The sequence below is a fragment of the Diceros bicornis genome, chromosome 40, assembly GCF_020826845.1.
Source record: "Diceros bicornis minor isolate mBicDic1 chromosome 40, mDicBic1.mat.cur, whole genome shotgun sequence".
NCBI classification, from domain to species: Eukaryota; Metazoa; Chordata; class Mammalia; order Perissodactyla; family Rhinocerotidae; genus Diceros; species Diceros bicornis.
The window spans coordinates 15,733,073-15,757,973 of NC_080779.1; the positions used below are offsets into that span (position 1 = coordinate 15,733,073).

Consider the following 24,901-nt stretch of genomic DNA (forward strand, 5'->3'; position numbering starts at 1 on the left):
GTTTAAAAGGCAGGGAGGATGAAAGGCAGTGGGCGTGCAGGGACAGCGAGGGGAGCACGCCACCCTCAGATGTGGGTTTCTTTTCATCCATTCACCCCCTCACTGCTTTTTCTGGTGCTTTTCTTCATTTCTGGACAACAGAACGACCCACCCAGGCCCGCCTCTTCCCTTCTGGAACCACCCCCAGTCCTGCTTTGCTGGCCTGCCAGCACCCCCACTCCCAGCTCGGCCCCTCCCCACCCACCGCGGATAAAGGAGCTCCGCGCAGGCCTGGGTTTTGGATTAATGAAGCCCAGATGCAGGACTTCTGACTCTGGCTGCAAGTTCACTTCAGAGCGGCTGCACAGAGGGGCCATTTACCTCCCACAGTGTTCCCGGCCCAGCTGCTGCTGGGGCTCCCAGGGAACAGCTGGAGAGCAGGTCCTGGCTGACAGTGAGGTGGAGGCCATGTGGGTGTGTGATGTGGCCAGGGCCCACAGAGAGATTGGAGGGTGGGGTTCCGGGTAAGAGGCGGGGGTCTGGCTGCACCCACAAGGGTCTGGTTTGGGGGATGCCAGGATGAGGAGCTCTGTTTTCTGTCCCATGGCACAGTCCAGATGGGGATGCCTCTCCTCCAGACTTGGAAAGTTGGGTACAGAGGTGCTCTGCAGGAAGGAATCAAGGCTGGAGAGAGACAGGATCAGGGAGGGCCTCACACTGGTTACTGTCAGGTCATTCCCATCAAAAATGGATGGGGGTGGCTAGTCCCTCCCAGGGTTGCCAGATAAAACACAAATGTTGGATGGGAGAAACTTATGCTAAAAAAATTATTCTTTGTTTATCTATAAGAAATTCAAATTTAACTGGGCATCTGTATTTTTATTGGCTAAATTTGGTAATCCTATCTCCTCCTCCAGCTGAACTTCTGTAAATAATAGTTTTATTGAAGTGCAACATACAGACAGAACAGAACACAGACCATAAGTGTGTGGCTCAGTGGATTGCCACAAGTTGAACACATGTGAAACCAGCACCCAGATCAAGACATGAAACGTGAGCAGAACCTGCGGCCCCACCCCAAGCGTCACCAGAATCCCAACTTCCGACAGCTGGTATTTCACTATTTTTGTACTTCATATAAGTTAAATCATACACGTATTCTTTTGTATCTGGCTTCTTGCACACAGCACTGGCAAGATGATCCACGCTGTTGGATCTGCTTGTAGCTCATTCATAATCATCGCACGTAGGATCGAGTTGTAAGGAGAGAGCCCAGGCTGTTGATCCGTTCTAACGGTGTATCAGTATTGCACTTCTGCCTTTCTTTCTTTTATACGTATTTACCTAGGAGTAGGACCGCTGGGTCGTAGGGTAAGCATCTGTACATCTTTAGTAGATCTTGCCAAATAGTCTCCCGAAGTGGATGCACCGATGTGTATTCCCACCAGCTGGGCGTGCGCATCCCCGTTGCCCTACACCCTCACCAGCCCTGGGCGTTTCCCCTCTTTTTCATGTTCACCCTTCTAGTGTGTGGTGGTACTGCCTGCTGCCTCTTTTTTTCTTTTGTGAATCAAGAGCTTCTTGCTTTCTTGATTCCTCTGACTTTCTAGACTATCAAAGTGCTAGCAAAGAAAATAAATAAGGCATTGGTTCAGATACCAGCCTGCCCAGCCCCACGGGAGCTTTGAGGTGGCCATTCCCCCTCAGTTCCCCATCACCTGGGAGCCTCCTCCACGTGAGGCCTGGGCAGCAGCAGGCCCTGGGGAGGTTGCAGTGGAGCCCTCAGCACCAGCAGGAAGTGGCCAGGCTGAGTCTTGCCTCCCCCAGAGTACTTCCTTAGGGAGACATCATTTCTGAGCACTGCTTGCCCTTGCTGTTCCCAACGTCTGGTCCTGCAGTTCCTTGTGGTATCATCCAGGGATGTGGGTGAGGGTGCCTGTGGGGTCCCTCCAGCAGTGTGGTCACCTGAGCTCATCTCTCCTCTAGGGAGCCTGTTCCATCCCAGATGTCTTCCTTCATGTTCCTTAGTTTCCTCCAGGTTCTGGACCACTTCTTGGCTTCCCCTGGTGGTGGCTTTCTGCAGGAATGAGGGACTGTGGCCACATCAAAGTCCATCTGCTGCCCGTGGCTGGCAACAAGTGTGTGGAGATTCATGGAAGATGTAACCCTCATGTGGAGATGGGCTTTGGCAGGGGAGCGCGGGCGCAGGATGGACCCTCGACCCCTCTTCCCATCGCCCCTCTCCAGCTTCCCCTAGCCACTGCCACCCCAGCCCCATCCTCTGGTCTCCACCTCCCGCCTCTCTTCTCTGTTTACTCACTCCAGCCCTCAAGGACCCATGCCAGTCAGAGCCCCAAACAGTAGCGTCTGAACTCCCCATCCAAGCTCTTCACTCTTGAAGAGAGGAGACACTAGTTCCATCCTGAGGGAATCAGCTAGGACTGTTGGGTGCTAGACTCAGAAGCCCAGCTCAAACTGACTGAGGCAAAAGGGATTTTATTGACTCACACAACTGACCAACCAACCCACCTACCAAACGGTCCAGGGGCTGGAGGTTCGGACATGGCGGGCTCTGGGTGTTGTCAGGGCTCTGTTTTCATCCTCCATCTCTGCTTGTTTCATCCTCCAGGCTTTCTCACAGGAGGTAGGATGGCCACCAGCAGCTGTAGGATCACCTCCTGCCAGATTAGCGGCCTCGCTGGAAAGGCTGTTACACACACTGCTGGTAGTTCCAGCCAAGGCCCCAAGGCCACCTCTCAGTGGCTCAGTCACAGGAACTCTGATGGGCCAGGCCTGGCTCACGAGCAGGCCCTGGGAGCCCGGGTTTGGGCTGGATGGGGGAGGGGTTCTCCAAACGAAAGTCACTGGATGCTGGGTGAAAAAAAACAACAAAATTTGGTCTCACTGGGCCAGGTCACTCACCTTTCACCACCCTACAGAGACTGGAAGATTTTAATGCTGCAAAGGAGAGAAAAGTCTGTGCAAAAGCTGTTGAACATTCCCTTTCTCTATGTGACAGACAAGTATAGACAGAGAAAACAAACGAAGAAAAACACTGCTATGCCAGCCTCTGAAATTACCAGTGACCTTAATTTTTTTTCTGTTTGCTTGTTTTTTAACTTTCCCATCATGCATGTTTTATTACTTGTAAAATCAGTTATAAATTCTATAAACCAAAGGAGAAAGCCAAAGTACTCCAGAGGGAGAGTGGTCCTCCCATGTTTCTGTCTCGGCGTGTCCTGCCCCCACGTGGACTTCAAGCCCACCCCCCTCTCAAAGTGTCACATCCCCTCAGCCTCTCTCTCCTCTCACAGGCAGCTTCGAAGCCAGCTCAGCCTTGTGGTCATCGCCCGGATGCTGGGCCAGCAAGAGGCGCTCCCTCTCTGGCAAGAGAAGGCCCAGGTGAGTCTTTGCCTCTGCCCGGCCGCGTGCGTCTGGCCTGGGAAGCCTGTGGGTGAGCAGGCGGCTCTCCCCATGGCCTGTCCCTCCTGCTGCTTTTCCCAAAGGCTGGGAGCCTCAGGCCGGGAGAGCCAAGTTGAGTTTGAATTTTTCACTCATATCCTTCCGTTCGACAGTTACTTTTTGTAGGCCTACTATGTGTGCTGGGCGCTGAGGATGGGGCAGTGAACTGGGAGAGTATATTACATTTTTAAAAAATTGTGGTAAAATATACATAACATAAAATTTATCATTTTAATTTTTTTTTTTTTTTACTATCAACTTTTTTTTCATTAACCCAGAGACTCTGTACACATTAAACGCTAACTCCCCATGCCCTCCTCCCCCAGCGCCTGGGGGGCTGTTACTTTTATAGGTGGAAAAACAGTAAAGCTGAAAACAAATACTGCTAAATTAAAACTGCTTGCTCCCAGCGTCCCTTCGGTCCCAGTGTTAGGCATTCTTGTGCAGCAAGGAAGGTAGTTTCATCTTCTTTCCCCAGTCGTCTTCTCCCCAAAAAGCTCCAACTGCAACCTCCCTGCAGCTCAGAGAACCTCACTTCAGGGGCCCGGGGGGCAGCAGGGTCACAGCCCAAGGATGGACAGCAGGGAGGCGGAGGACGCTCTCACCCCAGGAATCTCCCTGGAGCACCGGAACAGTTGCTGGGTTCAGCTGAACCTCTAGCTCAGCAAAACGAGAGAGGCAGAACGGTCCCGGCGAGAGGCGGTGTGTTTCTAGTCGCTGGAGGTGTGGAAGGCAAGCCCATGTAACCCCCTGCCCAGGGTGCTGAGAGAATGTCCTGGCACGTCCTGGAGTGGGGTGGACAGTACGGTTGAGTCCGAGATGCCATGACTGCAGGGCGGGAGCTCAGAAAGGTGACGGTTGGGTTGGCCTGTCAAAGTGGGCCCGGCCTGGCTTTTGCCCCAGCTGCCCCCTTTGCCTTACATGCTTTCGCCCAGGTCGTAGCGTGGCTGGGGCTTCTTGTCACTCCAGTTCCAGCTGAAATGTCACCTCCTGCAGGAGGCCTTTCCTGACCACCCAACCCAAAGTGCCCTGGCACCGTCACCCTGTTTTAAATCATTCATGGTGTTCACCTCCTGATATTTTCTTGTTTATTTGTTCAGGGTCTGTGTTCACCCACACACACACCCCAGCAGCAGCTCCTTGAGTGCAGGAACCAACTGGTTTCTGCTCGCTGCTGCCCATCAGCACCCAGCACAGTGCCTGGCACACACTCATGGAGTGAACTCAGTGCACACTCATGGAGTGAACAAGTGAATTGAGGTTGAGTACCTGGGGTGTGCGAGGGGAACGTTCCCCAGGCAGAGACCTTGGGAGGGGTGGGTGAGGGAGTGGCCTGCACAGGGGTCACTTCACGGAGGTGGAAACCTGATGACAGAACATCTCTGAAGAAGGAGAACAGAGGGACCAAACAGTGTCATGCCAAGGGGTTAGGGGCAGGGGCAGGCAGAGATGCAGCAGAAGGGACAAGACCGAGTGGTCCCAGAGGGCTCCAGAGGGCAGCCGGGCTGAGAGGCAGTGGCATTGGCCAGAGGAGGGTCACGGAGCCCCTTGAGAACAGAGCACAGTGTCAGCAGAGCGGAGGCGAGAGGAAGATCAGGAAAGGCAGGACCATGCGGGTGGTGGGTGAGGGTGCCGCCCTCCAGCAGCAATGGCAGTGACTGGAAAGACGGAGGGTGCTCCAGCGTCAGGGTCAATTCAAGGCTTGGGATTTTGTTTCGTTTTGTTTTTTTGTTGGCCAGAGCCTGTGCCCGAGAGAGTGAGGGGAGCATGATGGGAGGCCAGAGAGTGGCGAGGGGAAGTGTCATGGAGAAGGAGCTGGGTCATCTGGGCTGGAAGGGGCCCTGTGAGGGAGGCCAGTGAACAGGGCTCATACAGTGGGGATGACCCCCCAGGGAGAGCTGGCCTGGGAGCTCCCAGCTGCTCCCCAGGGCTAGGGTCTCACAGTCTGTCAGGGGCCAGCCAGGTCCATCCTGGCCTATGTGGCTCCCAGCTGCAGGGCTTTCCCTCCACACCAGTCGCCCACCTGCCCACTGTCCACCGTGTGCCCATATGTTCATGAGACCCTCGCTGAGCAGCCCCTGTGTGCCAAGCTCTGCACCAGGAAATGACCTCAGAGGAGAGGGTGTGAGCGAGGCAGACTGAGGGCACAGTGACTGACTCTGCCCAAGGGCAGTGAAGTGGCTTCCACAGATGTCCTGAGCCGGGTCTTGAAGGATGAGTCAGTGTTGTTGCTGCAGAGAGGAGAGAGAGTCTGCAGGCGAGCAGTATGGTCCAGGCAGAGCCGCCCCAGACTCGTGGCAGCTCGAGGGGAGGAAGGACCAGCTCAGGCCTGCCCACTGCCCTCCCGTGTGCTTCCCCCTTCCCAAATGCACTGCCCTCCCGTGTGCTTCCCCCTTCCCGACTGTGGGCCCGGGGCTGCTCCGCGGCCTCCTCCCAGGTCTCGGGCTGCAGGCACTCCCGTTTCCAGTCTGGCTTGTCAGACAGATCCTCAAGCAACACGCCTTCAGAGGGCCACCTCGGCCCCACAGCCGCCCACGGCAAGCCCACACGCCCACTTTCCCAGCTTCTCGACGGGCCTGCCCGTGCTGCCTGTTCTCGGCCCTCCTCACAGGCCAGCCCAGCCGCCCTCTGCACACCCTTGGCACTTTTCCTTTCCCTCCCATCACGTCCCAACTGAAATGGTGGTAGCAGCCCTGCTGCACGGCACAGGCCGTGTCCCGGGTGCTGTTCTCAGAGCTTACCTCTCACAGCAGCCCCAGGTAGTCCATCGTTTACAGACGGGGGAACCGAGGCAGATGCGGTTAGGAAACTTCTCAGGGTCACACCGCGGGAAAGCTGTGGAGCTGGGATTCAGACCCAGGGGCCCTGACCCCAGAGTCCATGCCCTTGACCCCAGGCAGGGTCCCATCTCTGCTTCTCCAGCCCCTTCCTCGGCTCTCATTGTGGTGACAGCTTGGACCACACCTGCCACTTCACGCTGAAGGTGCCCTGCTGGTCCCTTGAGCTTTAGTCCTGCGTGGCAGGCAGGACAAGGGCCATCCCTTCTTCCTTCATCGATGCATGAGTGCTTGATAAACTTGATCAGTTGATTCACTGTGAAGGAGAGTACAAGGGCTGAGAATTGACTTGTCTAGGAGGAGAGGATCTGGGGTGAGTGCCCAGGCAGAGGATTCTTGGGGCACCACTGGGCAGAAGGAGTCCTTAATGGCTGGATTGCTTGGCTCTCTGTCTCAGGCTGCAGTCTGAGGCCGCAGGAGCAGTGCTGAAGAACTGAATTTGAGGGACAGGACTTCTGTAGGTGGTCCGGACGCAACAGCCCCAAGGCTTGCATGTTCTAGAAGAGTCTCAAGGTCATACTGCTCCTTGTTGATCCATGAATCCTGGGAGTATCCCAGAAACAGCAGGGCTTTGGCCTCACGCAGCAGTGTGCTCCAGATACTGCTCAGGGCACTGAAGATACAGCTCTGAACAGAACTCAGTCCCCCCGTCGTGAAACTCACAGTCAGGGGAGGCAGACCCAGGCACCAAGAAAAAAGCAAATATTTGGCATACCAGATAGTGATAAATGCTATGGAGAAAAATAAAGCCAGATAAAGAAGAGAGGGAGTGTTGGGAGGATGCTGCTTTATAAGGGTGAACAGAGAAGGGGACGTATGAGCACAGACCTGAAGGAGTCATGCAGGCCTCTTGGGAAAGAGCATTCCAGGCAGAGGGAACAACAAGTGCAAAGGCCCTGGGGCAGGCAAAGCCCTCTTAGGTTGGAGAAAAAACAGAGGCCATTGTGGCTGGAGTAGAGAGCTGAGGGTAGAATAGCAGGAGTTGAGGTCAAACAGGTAAATGGGGACTCAATCCACCAGAGCCTCAAGGATAAGGTGGGGACTTGGACTTTCCTGCCACAGTGGAGAGCCATTGGAAGGTTTTGATAAGAGGGGAAACAACATCTGATTTGTAAAATTTTTAAAAATGACTGGCTGCTCTGCTGAGAATAGCCTGTTGGGGGTGGGGAGGAGGGAAGCGATTGCAGCCCTTCTGGTAGGAGATGATGGCAGTTTGGCCTGGGGAGATAGTGGTGTCGGCGGTGAGAGGTGGTCAGATTCTAGGTGTATTTCCCAAGTACAGCCAGTGGCATGTGGGATCTGAGAGAAAGGAGGCCCCAAGATCTATGCAGCTGACAGGATGGAGAAGCCCTTTACTGAGACAGGCAAGACACAGGTGGAACAGGTTTGGAGAGAAATCGGGAGCTCGTTTCCTATCCCAGGCCACCTCTTGCAACACAGCAAACCTCTTTTGTCAAGCCGTGTCTTCCAGTTTGGAGTTTGGAAAACATGGGCTTCAAATGGCCACACTCAAGGGGAATAAGGGTTTGCATCTACCAAGAAAGGCTGACTGCTGTCCTGACCTGACGTTCAGTCAGTCGTGCATTTAATGAATACTTACTAACCACATACCATGTGCCAGGCACTGTGCAAGGCTCTGGGGACACTGCAGTGCACAAAACTGTCCTCCTGGGGCTTACGTTCTAGTGGGATGGGGGGACAGATGATCATAATAAACAAGTAAATTACATAGCATGTTAGAAGGTGGTAAGTGCTGCGGAGACCAGGGTGGTGCAGGGTAAGCGGACTGGCAAGTGTGGTGGTGTGGGCTGTAGGGCAGATGGGGAGCTGGGGCGGGCTTCCCTGGAGCAGGGGCTGGAAGGAGGAGAGCGGGCAGCTGTGCAGTGTCTGGTCAGAAGGTCCAGTCAGGGCACAGGCTCCAGGGAGCAGCAGGGGCCACCTGAGGCCTCGCGAACACTTAAGATCCTGGCCCTCTCCACTGGGCAAGTAGGAGCCGCTGTCAGGATCTGAGCACAGGAGTGACACGCTGTGTGGACCGCTGCCTCGCTGGAACTCGTCTGCCGCCTCTTGCCAGGCAAATCGACAAGGCCAGTGGAGGCCTGCCTTCCTGGGTGATCATCTGCTCCTTGCCTGGAGGTGTCTGTCCTCACGGGCTGTGTTTACAGAGACAGCTCCCAGCAGTGGGGCAAGTTGGGGAGATGTGCTGGTCAGGCCTGGCCCTGCTGGGACCTCCGCGGCCCAAACAAGCCCTTATCCCGGAGAGGACTGTGTGCCTGAGAGGGGCTAGCCGGGGCTGCAGAGCTGGAAACGAAAGAGAGAAAGCGATCAGAAGGCGGCAGCTTGCTGCGCTGAGCAGGGCGAAGCTGTTTTCGTGGAGTGAGAGGAAAAACATGGGAGCTGGCGAGCCGCTGTTGTGTGCTCCTCTGCCCGGTCCCGCCCACCCAGGGCTCCCCTAGCAGGGAGGGTCCTAACTGGGGCGAGGCTGCCTGCCTGAGGGCTGCTTCTGGGGGCGTGGACTGCAAAGCCTGGCCCCTGTGCTTTCACAGCTGTGAGCCCTGAGCAAGCAGGGCTGTTTCGGAAACTGTCCTCAGACTTGCAAGGCCTGAGCCAGGCAGCGCAGCTATGGTTTTGGTGAAGCTCCAGATGGTGCCTCTCTCCGCCCAGACCTTCCCTCTCCCTCCCTGCCTCCTCTTCCCTTCCAAAGGGCTCAGACACTAGGCCAAGAAGCCCTGGCCTCCTTCCAGGAGCCAGAGCCCCAGGCCTGACTCCAGCCCTCAGCCCAGCTGCTCTTGTGGGCTTTCTAAGCCCGCGGCCGGCTGAGGTGCTGAGCAGGTGTCTGCGGGTGAGTCAGGGGGAGGAAGCCAGGTGTGCTGGGCAGGGCTGGGCTTGAGCAGGGAGCTGGGCTGGGGTGGGGGGTGCTCGGGCCCTAGCCCTTTTGGCCACCCTGCACCTGCTACATCTGAAGAGACGGTGCCTCTGTGAACTCCCCTAGCTCTGCTTCTTCCTTCTGCATCCTCCCTTTCTCCAGGGTGGCACGTGGCCTCAGAGGGGCCAGGGGCTCGGAGCCTGCCAGCCTAGGCTGTCCAAACCAAGTGCAGGGGCTGAGCAGGAAGCAGTGGCCTGCGGCAGACACCTGGACTCGTGGAGGCCATGGTCCCGGGTTGGGGGGAGGGGGCACTCAGCCCACTTGTTCAGAGAGGATGGGCAGTTTAAATGGGGGCGGAGGGGAGGGCAGCTAGCAGATTAAGTGACATAGCAACCAAATGCAATGTGTGGACCTTGTGGGGAATCCCCATTTCAACAAAACACATGTGTAAGGACATTTTTGAGACAGAGAAAACTGAACACAGGTGTTAGGTTGTATAAGGAATTGTGGGTAATTTTGTTGGCCAAGAGAGTGATATTGTGATTATGTTGGGGTTTTGAAAAAATCCTTATCCTTTTCTGTTAAAAGCTCTGTATGGGTAAAATGATATGATGTTTGGATTTGCTTTAAAATTCTCTGGAAGGGAAAGGGCAGGCGGTTGGGGGGTGGTGAACCAGAGCAGGCAGAGTGATGGTGACTGCGGTCATCACTCACAGTGATGGGGTTCATACACAGCCTCTCTTCTGTCATGAGTATTGAAAACCCCCACGATAACAAGTTAAATGACAAGAGAGGGACGCAGGGGAGAGTGGGCCAGCAGACATGAGCAGCAGCTCAGGGTGGGAAGGGTCTTGCCTGGTGGCAGAGGAGACCTCTCTGCTGGTCTTGGTTCTTCTAAACCTCGAGTGTCTGCTTCCTCCAGGGAAGTGGATTAGACCTCCAGCCTCTGGAGATCTTCCTGGTTCCCTCTCTGAGGGGGCTCACCCTGTAACAGGTGCCGTGTGCGTGTGACCCTCCTCTCCTGGGGAGAGGAGTTGTGGCTGTCTCCATTTTACAGACAGGACACTCAGGCTCCAAGGGACCACACAGCTCCCAAGTGAGAGGTGGACCGGGTCTAGGAGGCCGGAGGTCTGGTTCCAGAGCCCATGCTCTGACCGGCTCCTGCCAGCCAAGGCGTCCAGGCCAAGAGTCCCCAAAGTGCCCCACGCACTCGGTTGCCACCCTCTGTGAGTGATGGCCTCCCTTCTCCTCCGCAGCTATCCTCACTCAGCCAGCTCCTGAGCCTCATGAGGCCATCATCCCTCGGGCAGTACTTGGGCGCTGAGACCTTGCCACCCTGCCGGGAGCAACAGCCAAAGGCCAGGGCAGAGCTAGACCACAAGGTGAGCACCCAGCCCCTGCCCCCTCCGCCAAGGTGCAGCACCACGGGTAGCGGGGAAGGCAGGGCTGTCCACGCTGCACAGCCTATGGGGCCATAGGACCACCAGTCCTCCTGAAACCCCTGGGCCCTGTGGGGACAAAGCCCAGTAAGCTGCCTCCTTCTGGCGAGAGGAGGTGCTCACTGCCTCTGCACGGCCTGTAATTAGTGCCCTTGCCCATGCTTCACAGAGGCGCAGCGGCGTTGCTGTGTGCACAGGTGTGCAGGCCGAATGTCCACCTTGCCCTGCTCGTGGGCTTCGCTGCGTCCTGTATAGCCTGGCGTGGCTTTGTTAGCCATGGGGTGCTCTGTTCATCTCACAGCACAGTTGAGAGAGGAGGCAGGAGCTGAAATGCTGGTGAGGGGAGTCGGGGTGGGAAGGGCGCACACAAAAGAAGCAGCCCAGGGAGTGTCCAGAGGTGACAGGCACCCTGTTTTCCAGGGCAGAACTGGGTGCACCCTCCCTGTTCCTGTTCACTGTGGTGGTCACGGAGGCTGAGTCCTTGGCTTTTCCCCAGTTCTTCCTAATTGACTTTCCAGACGTTGCCCAGCATTCCTGAAAGTCATGCTTTCGCAGGAGTCAGGGGCAGTGAGGTACCCCCAAGCCTGCAGGTTGTGGGGCTTGGAATGGTGAAGCCTGTGGCCTCTGGGGTGAAGGTCAAGCAGGGGTGGTAGTGTAGGGGCTTCAGACTGGGATTCCCAAGCCTGGCTCCTGGGGGAGCTGGGGGTAGATTTCAGCGAGCTCCGCTATCCTGGGGACTTGGGGATGAAGAATGCAGATAGACATCTTCCTAATTTAGGAAGGTGGTAATTCCAGAAGCTCACTCAGAGCTTACATGTTGATGATGCAGAAGTCCAACCTTTGGGCATCATTCTGCAAATCAGATAAATGAATTAATTACTTAATGAACACAAATAAACCATTAAAAGATATGATAGTCCCCAGGTGTAGGCTCCCCTTCTGGAACACGTAGGGAAGGTTATCTTTCAGTTGTGCCTAATGTTAGTGCATTTACGAGGCTGCTGCCTCCTAAGAGAGGTGAGCTGTCTACGTGCCCCGTCCTCCTTTGCCAACTCTTTCCCAGGGAGCTGGAGCTGGCGGAGTAGGCTGAGTCTGGGTCTTCCGGGACCTCTAGGAAGGAGGTGGGTCAGCCCCTGGGGGTCTGTCTGAGCAGGGCACAAGTGAGCTGGCCCCGGTCCTGGGCTAGGGGAAGGAAAAAAGAGAGACGAAGAAGGGGGATGGTGAGGTGGAAAAGACAGGCTTGCGTTGGTCTGGCCAAGTGAAAAGTGCGACCTCCAGGCACCCTGGGGGCCACCCCCGTGACCTCACCTAGCAGAGGTGTCGTTACTGCCAGTCCAGAGGCTGCCATTTGGCTCACTGCATCTCAGAGCCCATCTGGTAGCAGATGTTCGCTCAACAGCCTGGGAAGAGAGGGGACTAAGTGGGCTGAGGGTATCCTTTACTGTGAGGACTGTTCTCACACGTGTGAAGGAGGCTGTGAAGAACCCCACCGGGCACACCCACGTCAGCTGCCGTATTGGAAATGGCGTGTTTGGCCTAGAAACATGGAGGGGCTGGTGTGGCTCTGCAGAGTGCCCCAAAGTGTTGGGTGTGCTGCTCCAGAGCAGTGAGAGGGGCACGTGAGGCCAAGGCAGCTCTCGCGTGCCTTTGTTGCAGCTCAAGCCCACTTGGGCTTGGTTCTGGCCGGAGGGTGAGGTAGCCAAGAGTAGAGGAGGGCGGGGGAGGATTGGGGCTGGTGGGGGACACAGGTAGTCTGCACAGAAATGTGAAGTGTTCTGTCCCCCTGGGCTGGGTACTGTTCTGGCTGGAAGGGGCCAGGTGGGGCAGGTGACTGGGCTCCCGCAGCCCAGCCCCACTCCCACCTCAGCCGACTGACTCCTCATTAGGCCCAGTCATGTTTCATCTTCAAAGATGATCAGGCTACTCACCAGCCAAAAAGAGCCGTGGCGTCATCCGCCCTGTTTTACAGGGAGTGGTGGTCTGGGCCTCAGCTGGGCCTTTTATCCCCAGAGCTCAAAGTACACCTTCTTTCTCCTTGAGGTGCAGCGGGGAAACTAAGGCCAGGGTGAGGTTGGCCCGAGGCGACCCAGCCTGGAGGAAATGGGGACAGGCCCTTTCCCAGCCCTTGGGGCCGCAGTGCTGGGCCCCATCCCCCAGGCCCAGCTCACTCCTGTCTGGGAGATTTCCTGCCTGACTGCTGGGTCACAGCCCTCCTCCAGCCCTGCAGATAAACACTTCTGCCAGGCTCCGCTCCCCCTGGTCTCCCCACCTCCTCTCTGCCTGGGGCCTTGGCCCAGTCTCCTCCCTCCTCTGGGGAGCTCCCAGCCTTCTTCCCCTCTCTGTCCTGCCTTCCCGGGAGGCTGGGAGAGCTGCGCTCTGGTGCCCAGGGCACGACTCTCTCTCCTCACTGATCCCGTGCCTTTCCAGTTGTCTCTTTCCTTGTCTGTCTCCCCAGCTAGACTGTGGGCATAGCTGGTGTCTCTCAGCATCGCATGGTATGTTTGGCACTAGAAGGGTGAATGAATGAACAAATGAATGAATGCACTTTTAATTCCTCTCTCCTTCTCTTCTTCCATCCCACTCTGGCCATCCTGCCCGCCTTCTGGAAACCTCCCTCGTCTGCACACCGTCTGACCAGCCTCTGCGTGTCGGCCCCCGTGTCTTCTAATGTCCTTTTTCCTTACGGCTCTGAGGGTTTATAGCCTGGATTCTCCTGCTGGAGGCCCTTACTTCAGAAGTGTTACCTGCTTATGAGAGAGCCAATCAGAGCACGTTGTTTGTAATTATAAGCTAGCGAGACTCCTGCCTGGGAAAGGGAACCACCAAGTACAGCAAAGGAAGCAACACGCTCCTGCTGCAGCACTGCGAGGGGTGGCATACAGGTGGGAGGCTGGAGAGGAGGCCGGGGTGGGTTCCTGCACAGACTGCTTGTCCTAGCGGGGTCAAAGCCACAAAGTGTCCCAGCAAATCACTGCAGAGCTTGTGTACGATATAAGAATCCTGCTTCTTAACAAGATGTTAGAATACTTTCAGCATTTTAAGTGTTTTTGGATAAAGAAATGGTTGCTCAGCCTCTTGGTGGTTCTTGGTGGCCCTGTGCTTGCCTGGTTTGAGAGGGGCTCTCCCAGAGGAGAATAAACATGTAGGTCAGAGAGAGGCTTGGGGGTCTGGGACAGCCCCTTGAGAGGTGAGTGGCCTGTGTATCTGAGGGAGGCAGGAGAGGACAACTCCGTGCAGGAGGATGCTCCAAGAGTTGGCCCCCACGTGCTTCCCTCTCCCCACGGACACCAGTTCTGCAAGAGCCCCGCACGTCCCCAGGCCTCCGTGCAACACTGTCCTCTCGGCCCTTGTGCAGACGGACATTTCGTAACTGGACTTAATTTGCCCCTGTCTCTTCAAAGCTACTGGCTCTGCCTTCCAACTCAGAACCGGGGGTTTCCTGGGGCTTTTTGTTTCCTTGTAGCTGACTTGTGTCAACCGTATCTGGATGGATTTTGTCTAGCTGCCTTCTACCCAGTCTCAGGGTCTGGGCACGTTCGCTTTATGGAGGTGATTGCCCTCTCGGTCTTGTTAAACCTCCGTGGGCTGTTGTCTTCCTGTTGACCACACTCTCCTGCTGTTTCTTGCTTTCTCCCCTGGCCTTTTGCTACATGGGTGCTATAGTGAAGGGATTTCTTGGTTTCATTTTTTCCCGTAAGGATTTGGAAGGTGTATGGAACCAGGATCTTTATGGGTGGGGTGGAAGTTTTTCCCCCATTTGGTTAAATTTGGGAACTTTGAGGAAGTTTACTGTCTCTCATAGTGTGGAAAGAAAACGAAGGTCCACAAAGTGGGGAGTCCCAGAGTTGGTGCTGCACTGAGGCCCCAGGAGCTGGGTCCCTGGGCGCGTCCTCTTCACAGACCAATGAGTGTCCTCATGGGACGGGCGGCCTGGGGCCCACTGAGGGTTCTGCACCTGTGATGGTCCCTGTCCCCGCGGGCCAGATCTAAGAGGCCACACCACGCAGCCTGAGCCTGGCCGACTGCAAGTGGCTCCGGTCAGCTTCCTCACCACGTGCACTGCTGACGGTCTGTCTCTGAGCTCATGAGGCTTGGGGGTGGCTTGTTTATAGGAGAAGTGCGTGTGTAAAGAGTTGATTTTATGGGCTGGGCATGTGCTCGAGCTTGGGTGATGCTCTAGGGTAAACGGCACCCTGCTGCACAGACTCCTCTGAGCTCCCTCTGGGGGTCTCTGTGCATCATCTACAGGTGTGGGCCTGCCATGTGTGTGTGTGTGTGTGTGTGTGTGTTGTGTGCGTCTCCTATATCTTTGTGGTGTGCCCATGTGTTAATAGAGTTGACAAACAAGTTTTACCGCTTTTGCTCTGGTGGCTGCGACTACAGCTGGCCTGTCCCTGTGTCGGGTGACCCTGCCAAGAGCCGCCTTAAGTGACTGGGGTGTGGTTTGGGAGGCTGTGGGAGAGGGAGGGAGGGTACTGCTGCTCTTGGCAGCTCTGTGCTCTCCTCTGCACTCTCCCACTGGCACTCAACACCAGCAAGGGGACACGTGCTCTTCAGGCTTGGCTTGAGCACGGGCCCCTGCCCTGTGTCACCCATAAGGACAGGTGGAGTGGGAGCCTCTCCCTCTCCCTTCTCCCTCACAAGTCTTTTCCTTCCTGCCCCTCCCCCTGCACCTTAGGGAGAGCCACGCCCCACAGGGCTGGGGACTTTGGTCAGGCCAAGATTAGGAATGTTGCGAGGAAACTCTCTGGTTTGAGGAACGGAAAATGGATATTCAGGACTCCTGACTTCCTCTCCTGACTAGTCTGTGGTAGGTTCCTCCTGACTTCCTCCAAAAGGAGGAACATCAGACATCTTTTGAAATAAACCTCAACGAGATGATCTCTGGGAAGCTCACCCTAAGGGGAGATCTGTGCGCGGGCCACATGTCACACCCACCTAAGTGGCCGCTGAACCTCTTCAGAATGGTACCTCTGAGCGTCTGAAGGACACACAGGCCCAGGCCTGGGCCAGCTTTGTTTGGGTCCCAGGAATTCCGGCTTTGCAGGTGTATGAGTAGGCCTTGAAGTGACAGAGTGAAGCTGGGGGCGGGGCCAGCTTGTGTCCTCAGCAGTTTCTGGGCCTGCCCTCTGCCCTCCCCACCCCAGCCAAGTCCTCCTGAGGACCCTGCAGGGGTCCCTCCTCTGGGTGCAGTCCTCACCCCATGTGGGGGACACATCTGCTTCGACCTAACAGCCTACCTGGGTCTCTTCGTCCTTCAGGTCCTCCTGGACAGCTCTGTGACTGTCTTCCTCCCATCCTTACTTAGGAAAAAGCGATCCTTAGTGTCTGTCGCATCATATTCAAACCCTGCCATCCACGGCCTCCGTCAGCTGGGCCTACTTCATCCCTGTGGTTTTTCTCCTGCAAATCAAACCACACCATTTGATTCTGCAGTGGATGTCTTTCCCAGAAACCCTCCATTCTCAGGCCCGTGCCTTTGCTCCTTCTGTTCCTCCTCCCTGGCAATGCCTGGCCTGTCTCTCCTGTCTCTGGATTCCTGTGGTCATTACAGTCTATTCACCCAACCTGTGGCTTGCCCACACATTGCTTCACACACCTCAACAGAGTTGCCTTCAAGGGCTGGGTCCAGAGTCCGTCTCAGCCACATCCCCGAGATTCCCATTGAAATGCCAGACCCTTCCCCACCTTCCCTGCACCCAGCCCTTCCCACCTGCCTCTTCTCCCAACTCCCAGTGTGAGTGGAGGAACAGTGCCTTCCAAGTGCTGCGTCCAAGCAGCTTGGGCTCAGCTCCCACCAGGCCCCTGCAGGGGACCAGGAAGAGTGTGTGAGGTCCTTCACTCTCTGTGCTCAGTCTGCAGGAGCAGTTGCCAGGCAAACCACTGCCTTTTCTGTCCCTGCTCCCCTGTCTGTGCCAGGACTCTGTAGTGATGGAAACACAAACCTGCCTCTGAAAGGTCCTGGGACAGCTCCTTAGGCTCAGCTGGAGCAGGGGCTAAGCCATGTCATGAAAGCTCGGTGTTGCTCTCTGCGTCTCTCAGCCCTGCCCTTTGGTGCATTCCCAGGCAGGCTTTCCCTGCTGGTTATGAGAGACTCTAGGCTACATCCTTCCTTCAGCAACCCTAGTCTGGGGGAAGGGAAGAGCTTCTGTCTTAGAGTCCTAACCAGAGTCCCAGAGTTGTGTCTCATTGGTTTGGCTTGGGTCATCTGCTCATCTCTAAGCCAATCACATAGCCAGGCCACAGTGATTGGCTGGCCCAGGTCATGTGTCAGGGCTGAAGTCACCACCGTAGAGCAACGTGGCCTGGGTGGAGGTGACGGAAGTCTGGGACACTCTGACAAAGAAGGGGGCAGGATCCTGTGCACCCAGAAACCTTAGACGTCTGTGGCATCCCCCTGGTCTTCAGCTGTGGCAGTGGCCCTATGCTCTGATATCCTCAGGAAGCAGGAGGAGGGCAGTGCTCCCAGGCTGTGGCCATGCCAACACGCTGGGAGACAATTCAGTGAGTGAGAAAGAGAAGAAAGAGAAGGGAGGAAGCCATTGCTTTTGAGGAAATGGCTTTTGAGGAAGCCACTGCTCTGTGCTGAGCCCTGGGGGGATGCCTGTGCCAACCCCCTGGCTGGTTTCAGTGGCTCCTGCAGCACTGGCACCCACGTCCAGGTGCGCATGTGCACACCCAGTTATAGATTCTCAAACATATGCACCGAGAGTTTCATCCCTCTCTGGGCAGCCAGTAGAGCTGGGTTTCCGGTCCAGATCCCCCCAGGGTCAGGGTCCCGAGTCCCAGCTGGTGGAGCAGGAAGAGCCAGCCAATCCCCTCCTGTCCTCTCCCTCACCCCCCGGGGCCAGCAGGAAGCCAGAAGGGAAGGGTAGGCTGGGTGGGAGCCCTCCACAAGGGTTTGCCTACAGCCCCTCGGTTCCTCCCATCAGCAGACGTAGGAATGGGTCAGATGCTCTGAGATGACCTCCCTGCAGCAGATCCACAGGAACAAAAAGCCCTCAGCCTTCCTGCTTTTGTCCCAATGCCATCTCTTTCCCACTGTGCCATGGCTTCCTCATCCCCTCCCTATGCTCAGTACCAAGAGCAGAGGCCAGGGCTGCTCAGGGTGCAGTCCCAAATTCAGGGTAGAGCTTAAAAGAGAATCCCTCTGTCTCTTGTAAGTACATTCAGGATCTCAGGTCTTTGAACTCACTTTCTCAGGGCAGCTAGAAGTATAAGTGAGGGGCTCATCTTCTGAGGAGTCTGAAGAGGTGGACTCGTGCTGGGTCTCCGAGGTCCTCCAACAGCCTCAGCAGAGACATTCTGCCTCTCCACCCAGCGGGGCCCCTGAGAGCAACTTTCCAGGCAGTGGCCGTTCCCATCAGCTGAGCAGGAAGTCCTCTTCCTGTCCAGATGCTGCCAGCCTGTCTCCCATCACCCTCAATTGGGCTCATCTCTGCTCCATGTTTCGGGCTCCGCCCACCCCGCCATCCAGGCAGGCACTTTCATTTACAGAATTGATTGTCTGGCCTCGCAGGCGGGGGGGCTGAGTCTGGCAGGCCCCGCCTGTGACGTCTACTCCCTGACCTCTCTGCCCCCTGACCTCTCTGCCCTGTGCCTTCAGGGACCCTGGGCAGGAAGAAGTGCTGGGTCACTCCTCATTTCCTAGTGAGCAGTCGTGCATCCTCATCATTTCCTTCTCATTGGGGCGTATGACTGATGACCTGTCCTGTAAGAGTCACTTCCAGACTTAACTTTCTTTTGGGCACAGCCCTCTGCTTGCTGCTTTAGTGCTGGCCCCAGCCAAGGTCGGGGAGTGTAACCTCGGAGCAGGGGCCGGGTGGGCAAGGGGAGTAGGTCATGCGGTTTGCTTCTGGGGGCAAGGAAGAGATAGCGTCCTAGAGATGATGGCAGGTGCCACGCTCAGGACAGGGTCCAGACGAGGTTCACCTAGGAAAACGCGTCCCCTCTAGTGGACAACCACAGCCAGATAGGTGAGCTTCGGTTTTCTCACCAGGCTGAGGCTCTTGGCCTGGGGCCCGCAAGTAGCCTGACCTCAAGATTACTCATTACTGATGACTGTTGTTGTCACTTGCCCAGCCTGTGGTGGAGTAGCTAGACTGTGCCCTCGAGGCTCAGGCTGGGGGCCCTGGAGCAGCCTGCAGCAGGCCCTCAGGCACTTGCCGTGCAGCGCAGTGGGGCTTGTTCTCTCTGAAGGGGGATGTCTCGGTGTGAAATTCCCTTTGGGTAACACACACACACGCACACACACGTACACATGCACATGCATGGGGTGCTTGTCCAGCTAGAGCGAGTACACACGTCTGCTTCAGATCCAAGCCTTCCTGGAGCTGGTTCTGCCGTCAGGGGGCCTCACCAAGCTCAGCTTCACGTCTGCTGAGAGTGAGGCTCACAGGGCTCTCTCTGCCAGCCCCACTGGGTCCGGGCACTGTGAAGTGGCACTGTAGCTTTACATTTAATGAAAAAAAGAAAGAAAGGGGCCGGCCCGGTGGCCTGGTGGTTAAGTGCGTGTGCTCCGCTGCGGCGGCCGGGACTCCCAGGTTCAGATCCCGGGCGCGCACTGATGCACCGCTTGTCAAGTCATGCTGTGGCGGCATCCCATATAAAGTGGAGGAAGACGGGCATGGATGTTAGCCCAGGGTCAGTCTTCCTCAGCAAAAAGAGGAGGATTGGCATCAGATGTTAGCTCAGGGCTAATCTTCCCCACAAAAAAAAAAAAGAAAGAAAGAAAGAAAAAGAATTCATCAGGGGCCGGCTCTAGCCTCGGGTCTGAGATGTGTCAAGGTGGACCAGCACAGCTTCAGTCTTTCCCAGACTCGGCTGGTTCTAGAGTTGACCTCCAGCATGTGTGTGTGTAGCTAAGTGTCTCCAAGGGAACAAGCCCCCTGAGAGGACGCACATGTGGCAGTGATGGGACCCATGGTAGAATTCTCCTCTTGGGGTCAATCATCAGGCTGGGCTGGACCTCCAGACTCTCTAGATGGGGCTGAGAGCGACCCAGCCGGATTGTGACTGAACGCAGGTCCCCGGGGCAGCCACCGCCCAGAGCCTGTGAGCATGGAGAGGCAAAACCAAAGGAGGCTGCTCTGGGGGCCTATGTCCCAGATGGGGAGTCCAGGACCAGGAGGCATCCAGGGCCAGTTTTCTGAGCGGGGCTGGGACACTTGTAGTGTGCGCCCCTGGGCCCCAGCAGCCTGGCTGGAGGGGCAGTGTCCTTGGGTCAGTCTCCATCCTCCTCAGCAGCTGTTCCTGGGTCAGCCGTAGTTCTTCCCCTGCACCGCCCCCCCCCAGGCCACCACAGCAGCTGCCCCAGAGCCTGGCTGGACCTGGTCCCACAGGGTCCTCCTGCCAATGGCAAGATCTGCCATCCCCACCCGGCCTGGCAGCCTGCAGGGAAAGAGCTTGGTTTGAAGACTCGCCTGGGGTAAGCCCGGGTTCTTGGTCATAACCGGAGATGGGAGAAACCAAAATGTTTTGGCCAGAGTGAGTGGCTTCCTGGGAGATCCTCTCCCTCCTCCTTTCTGCCCTTTTTTAGCATAAATAACCCAGGCCACAGCCTGCTCCCTTGGCATTAGCTAGAGGGGAATTTTCTAAAGGATGACGTTCCTGGGAAATGGCCACCCTTTTTCCCTTTCGTCTTATGACGAAAGTGCTGCAAAGGAGAACTTGTGGTTCCTGGGGTCAGAACTAGCTGGACCAGAACATGGAGACGTTGACCTTCCCATTCCCCTTCCCTGCCTCGGTGGGTGACAAGCCTAGTCGGCTGTCTCCTATCTCTCACCCTTGTCATCCTTCCCCAGGGGGAGGGCAGGGCCTGCTTTAAGGCTCTGGAGCCCGGAAGGAGGCACGCTGACCGAACTTCTCAGGAAAGTCGGCCTGCCAGACTCAGGGGAGAAACCCAGAAAATGGAAGCTGCAGGCCTTGCTGACAGCCGTGGCACGGGACAGTCTGTCTTGTCGGCATTGGGTTCAGGCACGTCCGTTCCTTGCCCTCATACTCTGCCTCCCCACGTAGTTGACTGAGGTTTCCCGGGCCCCGTTTCCCATGGAGGCTTCCCAGCCGCCACTCACACCCAGTGAGGGAGGTGCTGGGCAGCCTGAGCTGGTGAGGGCCCATTTTTCAGACAAGATCCTGAGGCTGGACAAGCATTGCCCCCCACTCAAGGAGGACCTCTGCATTGCTCTCCTGAAGCTACACTGACTCCCTCCCATACACACGCCCCCTAGGGACTTGGAAGGGACCTCAGGCCTGTGGAAGGGCCACCTTGTGCTTCCAGCTGTGGAGGAAATGGGAGCAGGCAGGGGGCCTGGGCATCTACAAGCCCCAGCCAGCTCTTGAAAGGGAAGACAGAGTCCCACGTCACTGTGGTGCCAGCCAGGACAGGAACGGGCTTGCTAAGTTCAGGAATTGGTCACAGCACTACTGCAGCAGGAAACGCAGGTCTCACACCTGGCTGTTTACTTTGTGTCCTACGGGAACGGCTGCTCTCACCCACCCCCCGCTAGCACTCCTGGGCCTGCCTCTGGTCTCCCAGAATCCACCGGGATTTTCAGAAGAAGGAGACTCAGGTCCAGCCTCTTTCTAGCCGCAGAGCCCCAGTTTCTGCGAATGTTTGCTTCCGACCTTCACAAAAACAAGGCAGGGGAGAGGAGCCTGGGAGGAGGGTGGAGTTCAGAAGAAGCCAGGCCTGCTCCCGGTGCAACCGTCTGTCCTTCTTTGTCTGGACCAGATGGGACCCCCTCTTACCTCTCCTCAACGCTGAGGCCTCAGGTGTCAGGAAGTGAGGGCAGGAGATGGTGGTCTGGGCACTTCCCGTGCCAATGATGAAGCCTTTTTTCCTCAAGTCCTGCTACTACAAAGTATGACTGCTGCTGTCTTTGTCATGATTTCTGATTACAGCTGGAACCTCATCCCCTTAAATTGGATCAAAGTCTTCCTTAAAGGGCCTCCCCTCACTGAGACCCAACTCCTGGGATCACCCTTGAGTACAAGGGAAAACCACACCCTGCCCTCCTTCCAGGTAGTGGGCAGGTTCCCCCTGGCCTTTGGAAAATCGGCTTAAACAATATGGTTAACAGGGCTTTTCTTCAGAACTGCTGTTTCCTTCTTGCTGTTCCCGCCCCCACCCCCCAAAACAAACACATTCAGAATAGTTTTCCTGGGATTTTCCCTCCAGATTCAGTTATGGGAACCAGCATAAGAGCGAAGTTGTGAAACCACACTCGCCCAGTCCTTCTCGCTTTTTCTCCGTAAATCCCCACTGCACAGATTTTCCTCCAGGGCATTCCTCAGATCCTGGGCTCACCCGCACCACGCCTCCCTCCTAGGAAGATCAACTCTGCAGACAAAGGAGGGGGTGGTGAGGGGGCAGGGGGCCTGGGACCCCAGGGACTGGGACTGACCTCTGCACCAATCCCGGGGCGGGACCCCAGGGACTGGGACTGGCCTCTGCACCAATCCCGGGGCGGCTCTGAGGTCCCTTTTAGCCCCGGGCATTGTACATAGCACAGGGGCCTCTGAAATGCAAAGGCCTCCACCTGGGCCTCGGGCCAGGGGAAGAGCCCCGCCCTGCCTGGGGACTATTTACAAGTGAAAGGTCTAAGAGGTGCCCCCTTTCTCTCCCTCTCTGCCCCGCCCGCCCCCTGCAGACAGGCCCCTTTCCCAACCATCCTCCGACCAACGATGGCTCCATTGCCCTGGGACATTTTCTTTGGTATTTCAAGCCACCTCACCATCAGCTTGTTCAACTCCCTCAAAGGGGGTGTCAGTCCTGGGGTCTCTGCTGCTCTTTACGGTCATGTCCCTCTCCCTTGCCCTGCACCCACCCCAAACCCAACTAGACTCAGTCAATTATAATTGGCATGGTCTTGTTTAAAATTAAATTTTAAAAACTTCCATTGAGTTTTGATTATGTGAGTAAAGCATACACATTGTAGAGAAATGATCTTAAAAAGCAAAAAAAACAATGAGAAAGGATGTCCTGTAATCCTTTCTCAGCGAGAGCTGCGTTTTCGCTCTGGTGTATTCCATCCCAGCCCATTCTGTCACCTGCTTCCCCCAGGCGCTTCCAGGCTGTCCCTGACAGCCTCCCTGCTCGAGAGCCTTGAGCGGCCTCCACTGCCCACTGTCCAGACCCTCTGCTGCCAGGCCTGTCCTCAGGGTGCCCCTTCCCTTCCCCCGCCCCCACCCCATCCCAGCCAGCCACCTGTTGGTCAGTCCCCCAGCGTGCCCTGCCTCTGTTGCTTGCATCAGCCCTGTGATCTGTCTGGTGGTGTAATCTCGGCCACAGCCCCGCCCCTACAGGGCCACCTTCACCTTAAATCCTCCTGTTCCTTTGAGGCCTGGTTTAGCTTAGTCACTTCCTCCCTGAATCCTGAGCTGCACGCCATCACCACCACCCCCAAAAACCTAGAAGGACCCTTTCTCCTTTTGGTCCATGGGGAAGCTGATATTCAGTATTTGTTGACCAAATGACTCCAAATGAAGTGTCTTTCTCCCTCTAATGTCTGAGTGTTTGTGGCTGTGTTAGTCAAGGTACAGTGTCTGGCACACAGGCCTGAGCCTGCTGTGTGAGGAGGGGGCCGTGAGCTATTGCCAGGACTGCAGAGTTTGGAAGGAGTTCCGAATGCTGTGGACTCCCTAGGGCAAGGCCAGGCTGGGGAAGGGGAGCCTGTGGGAAGCAGCAGCTTGCCAGCAAGCCAGCCCACTGGGGGACTCGGGCACAGGCAGCTGCAGGACCCGGCAGGTGGAGCTGCCTCAGAGAGGCTGCATCGTCCCCAGCCCACGGCAGCACTGGGAGGCACGCCCCATGGGCCCCCGGCTTTCCCCACTGTGTCTTCTCTGTGCCTCTGGCGTGCAGGGCCACCCACCTGGCCAGCCTGTGGGGGCCGGGCACCTGTGGGCTTCAGCTGTTGTGCTAAAGAACAGGCCAGGTTCTGGGCAGGGCAGGTGCTGGGGGAGGGGAGCAGGTGGTCTCCATCCTCAGGATTTTGCACCGTGGTATTTGAGTTCAAGAAGTACTCGATGGTGCCAAGTCTGGTGCCCTCAAGAGTGGTTCTTGCTTCTGCCCTAAAGGAGGCTGCTGGGTCTGTGCAAAGAGGCTGCCGCTGTTTCTGGAGCACCACCTGGTACTCTAAGAGGGGAGGATGACAAGGGCAGGGGAAATGGGGGGACAGGGGAGCCTTGGGCTGGTTCTTAGCTCCAGCCCCCTTATCACCAAACTTGAGCCCGCCTCTCCCATCCAGGCTGAGCCTCAGGGCTGGTTATCTGGCCCGGGCAGGATGGTGGGGTTGTTTCCTGCCACCCTCCCTATCTTAGACATAAGGAGGCCAAGGGGACTGGGCAACAGGCTCCTCTCAGTGGGGGAGGGGGGGCATGGCCACAGACAGGAGCTCAGCGTGCCGGGAGCAGGCTGTCTTCACATCAGGAGCCTCGCCTGTCTTCGGGGTGCTTCCTGTACCTTGTTTTCTCTGCACAGCAGGTGAATGTCCCATAAATGAATGGGCACCAACAGAGTCCGAGGGCATCCTGGGATCAAACCATTCTCTGATCAGATGGAATTGGCCTTTGTCCTGTTTTCACTCCTCAAGTGTGCAGTGGGCAAGAGTCAGGGTATGAGTTTGTGAGTAAGGTGCGCAGATGCTCAACCCAAATCATCTCCATCGGCCTCTCTCTCGTTGCGTGCCTCCTCGTATCAACAAGGTTTTCCTGTGCAGACAGGGATGCACATCCGTCTGTGCAGGTGGTGTCCCACGAGGGGCAAACTGGGCACCCATGGGCCACGTTCCCCCCATAGAGGATAGCGGCACCCGGTCACAGGGCCATGGGCGTAGGTGCCTCAGGGAGCAGAGCAGAGACCACAGACACTGAGCAGAGGTCAGAGTTCACAGGCCCCTCCCCACAGTGGGCTTTCTCTGCTGGGGCCCCAGGACAGGACTGGGTGACAGAGTGGGTTTCTGGATGGCAGAGATTTCTTCTTTTCCTGAAGGAAGGGAGGATAGTCATTCATCAGAGGGAGAGCTCTGAGTGAGTGGAGCCCGAGGGCCCTCCTTGAAGATACTGGAAACTGTCACCCTTGGCCCACCAGGCCTGAGAACAAGGAATCTGGAGGTGAAGGAGTTAGGGAAGCCTGTCTCGCTGTGCTCTCTCTCCAGGTCTGCTACCTGTGCCACAGCCTCCTGACACTGGCCGAGGTGGTGGTCAGCTGCCAGGACATTACTCCAGACCAATGGGTGAGTCTCCCAAGAGGCTGGGCTGGAGCCCAGCCCGCTGTCAGGAACTTCAAAGAATGGGAGGCTGAGAATGCAGCAGGCCTG

The 24,901-nt window shown here is 56.6% G+C and overlaps 1 protein-coding gene and 2 long non-coding RNA genes across 5 annotated transcripts in view; 1 reads left to right on the top strand and 2 right to left on the bottom strand.

Annotated features, from left to right (window-relative positions):
* Nucleotides 1-24,901, top strand: part of FAM178B (family with sequence similarity 178 member B) — a 107,981-nt gene that overhangs the window by 78,965 nt on the left and 4,115 nt on the right. For 2 of the 3 annotated variants that reach the window (XM_058534517.1, XM_058534519.1), the window contains 3 exons: nt 3,294-3,381; nt 10,401-10,526; nt 24,740-24,817. In XM_058534517.1, the coding sequence (XP_058390500.1) occupies nt 3,294-3,381; nt 10,401-10,526; nt 24,740-24,817 (292 nt within the window). Of the gene's footprint in view, nt 1-593; nt 1,092-3,293; nt 3,382-10,400; nt 10,527-24,739; nt 24,818-24,901 lie in introns of those variants that run through there. The other variant, XM_058534518.1, reaches the window with a different exon arrangement.
* On the bottom strand, nt 2,395-6,201 carry LOC131399898 (uncharacterized). Its single transcript, XR_009217259.1, has 3 exons — nt 6,183-6,201; nt 4,047-5,672; nt 2,395-2,850 (listed from the first exon to the last, which is right to left on the bottom strand). It is a non-coding gene; the product is annotated as an uncharacterized LOC131399898 (long non-coding RNA).
* LOC131399897 (uncharacterized) lies at nt 9,614-21,592 on the bottom strand. Its single transcript, XR_009217258.1, has 3 exons — nt 21,333-21,592; nt 15,824-15,986; nt 9,614-11,435 (listed from the first exon to the last, which is right to left on the bottom strand). It is a non-coding gene; the product is annotated as an uncharacterized LOC131399897 (long non-coding RNA).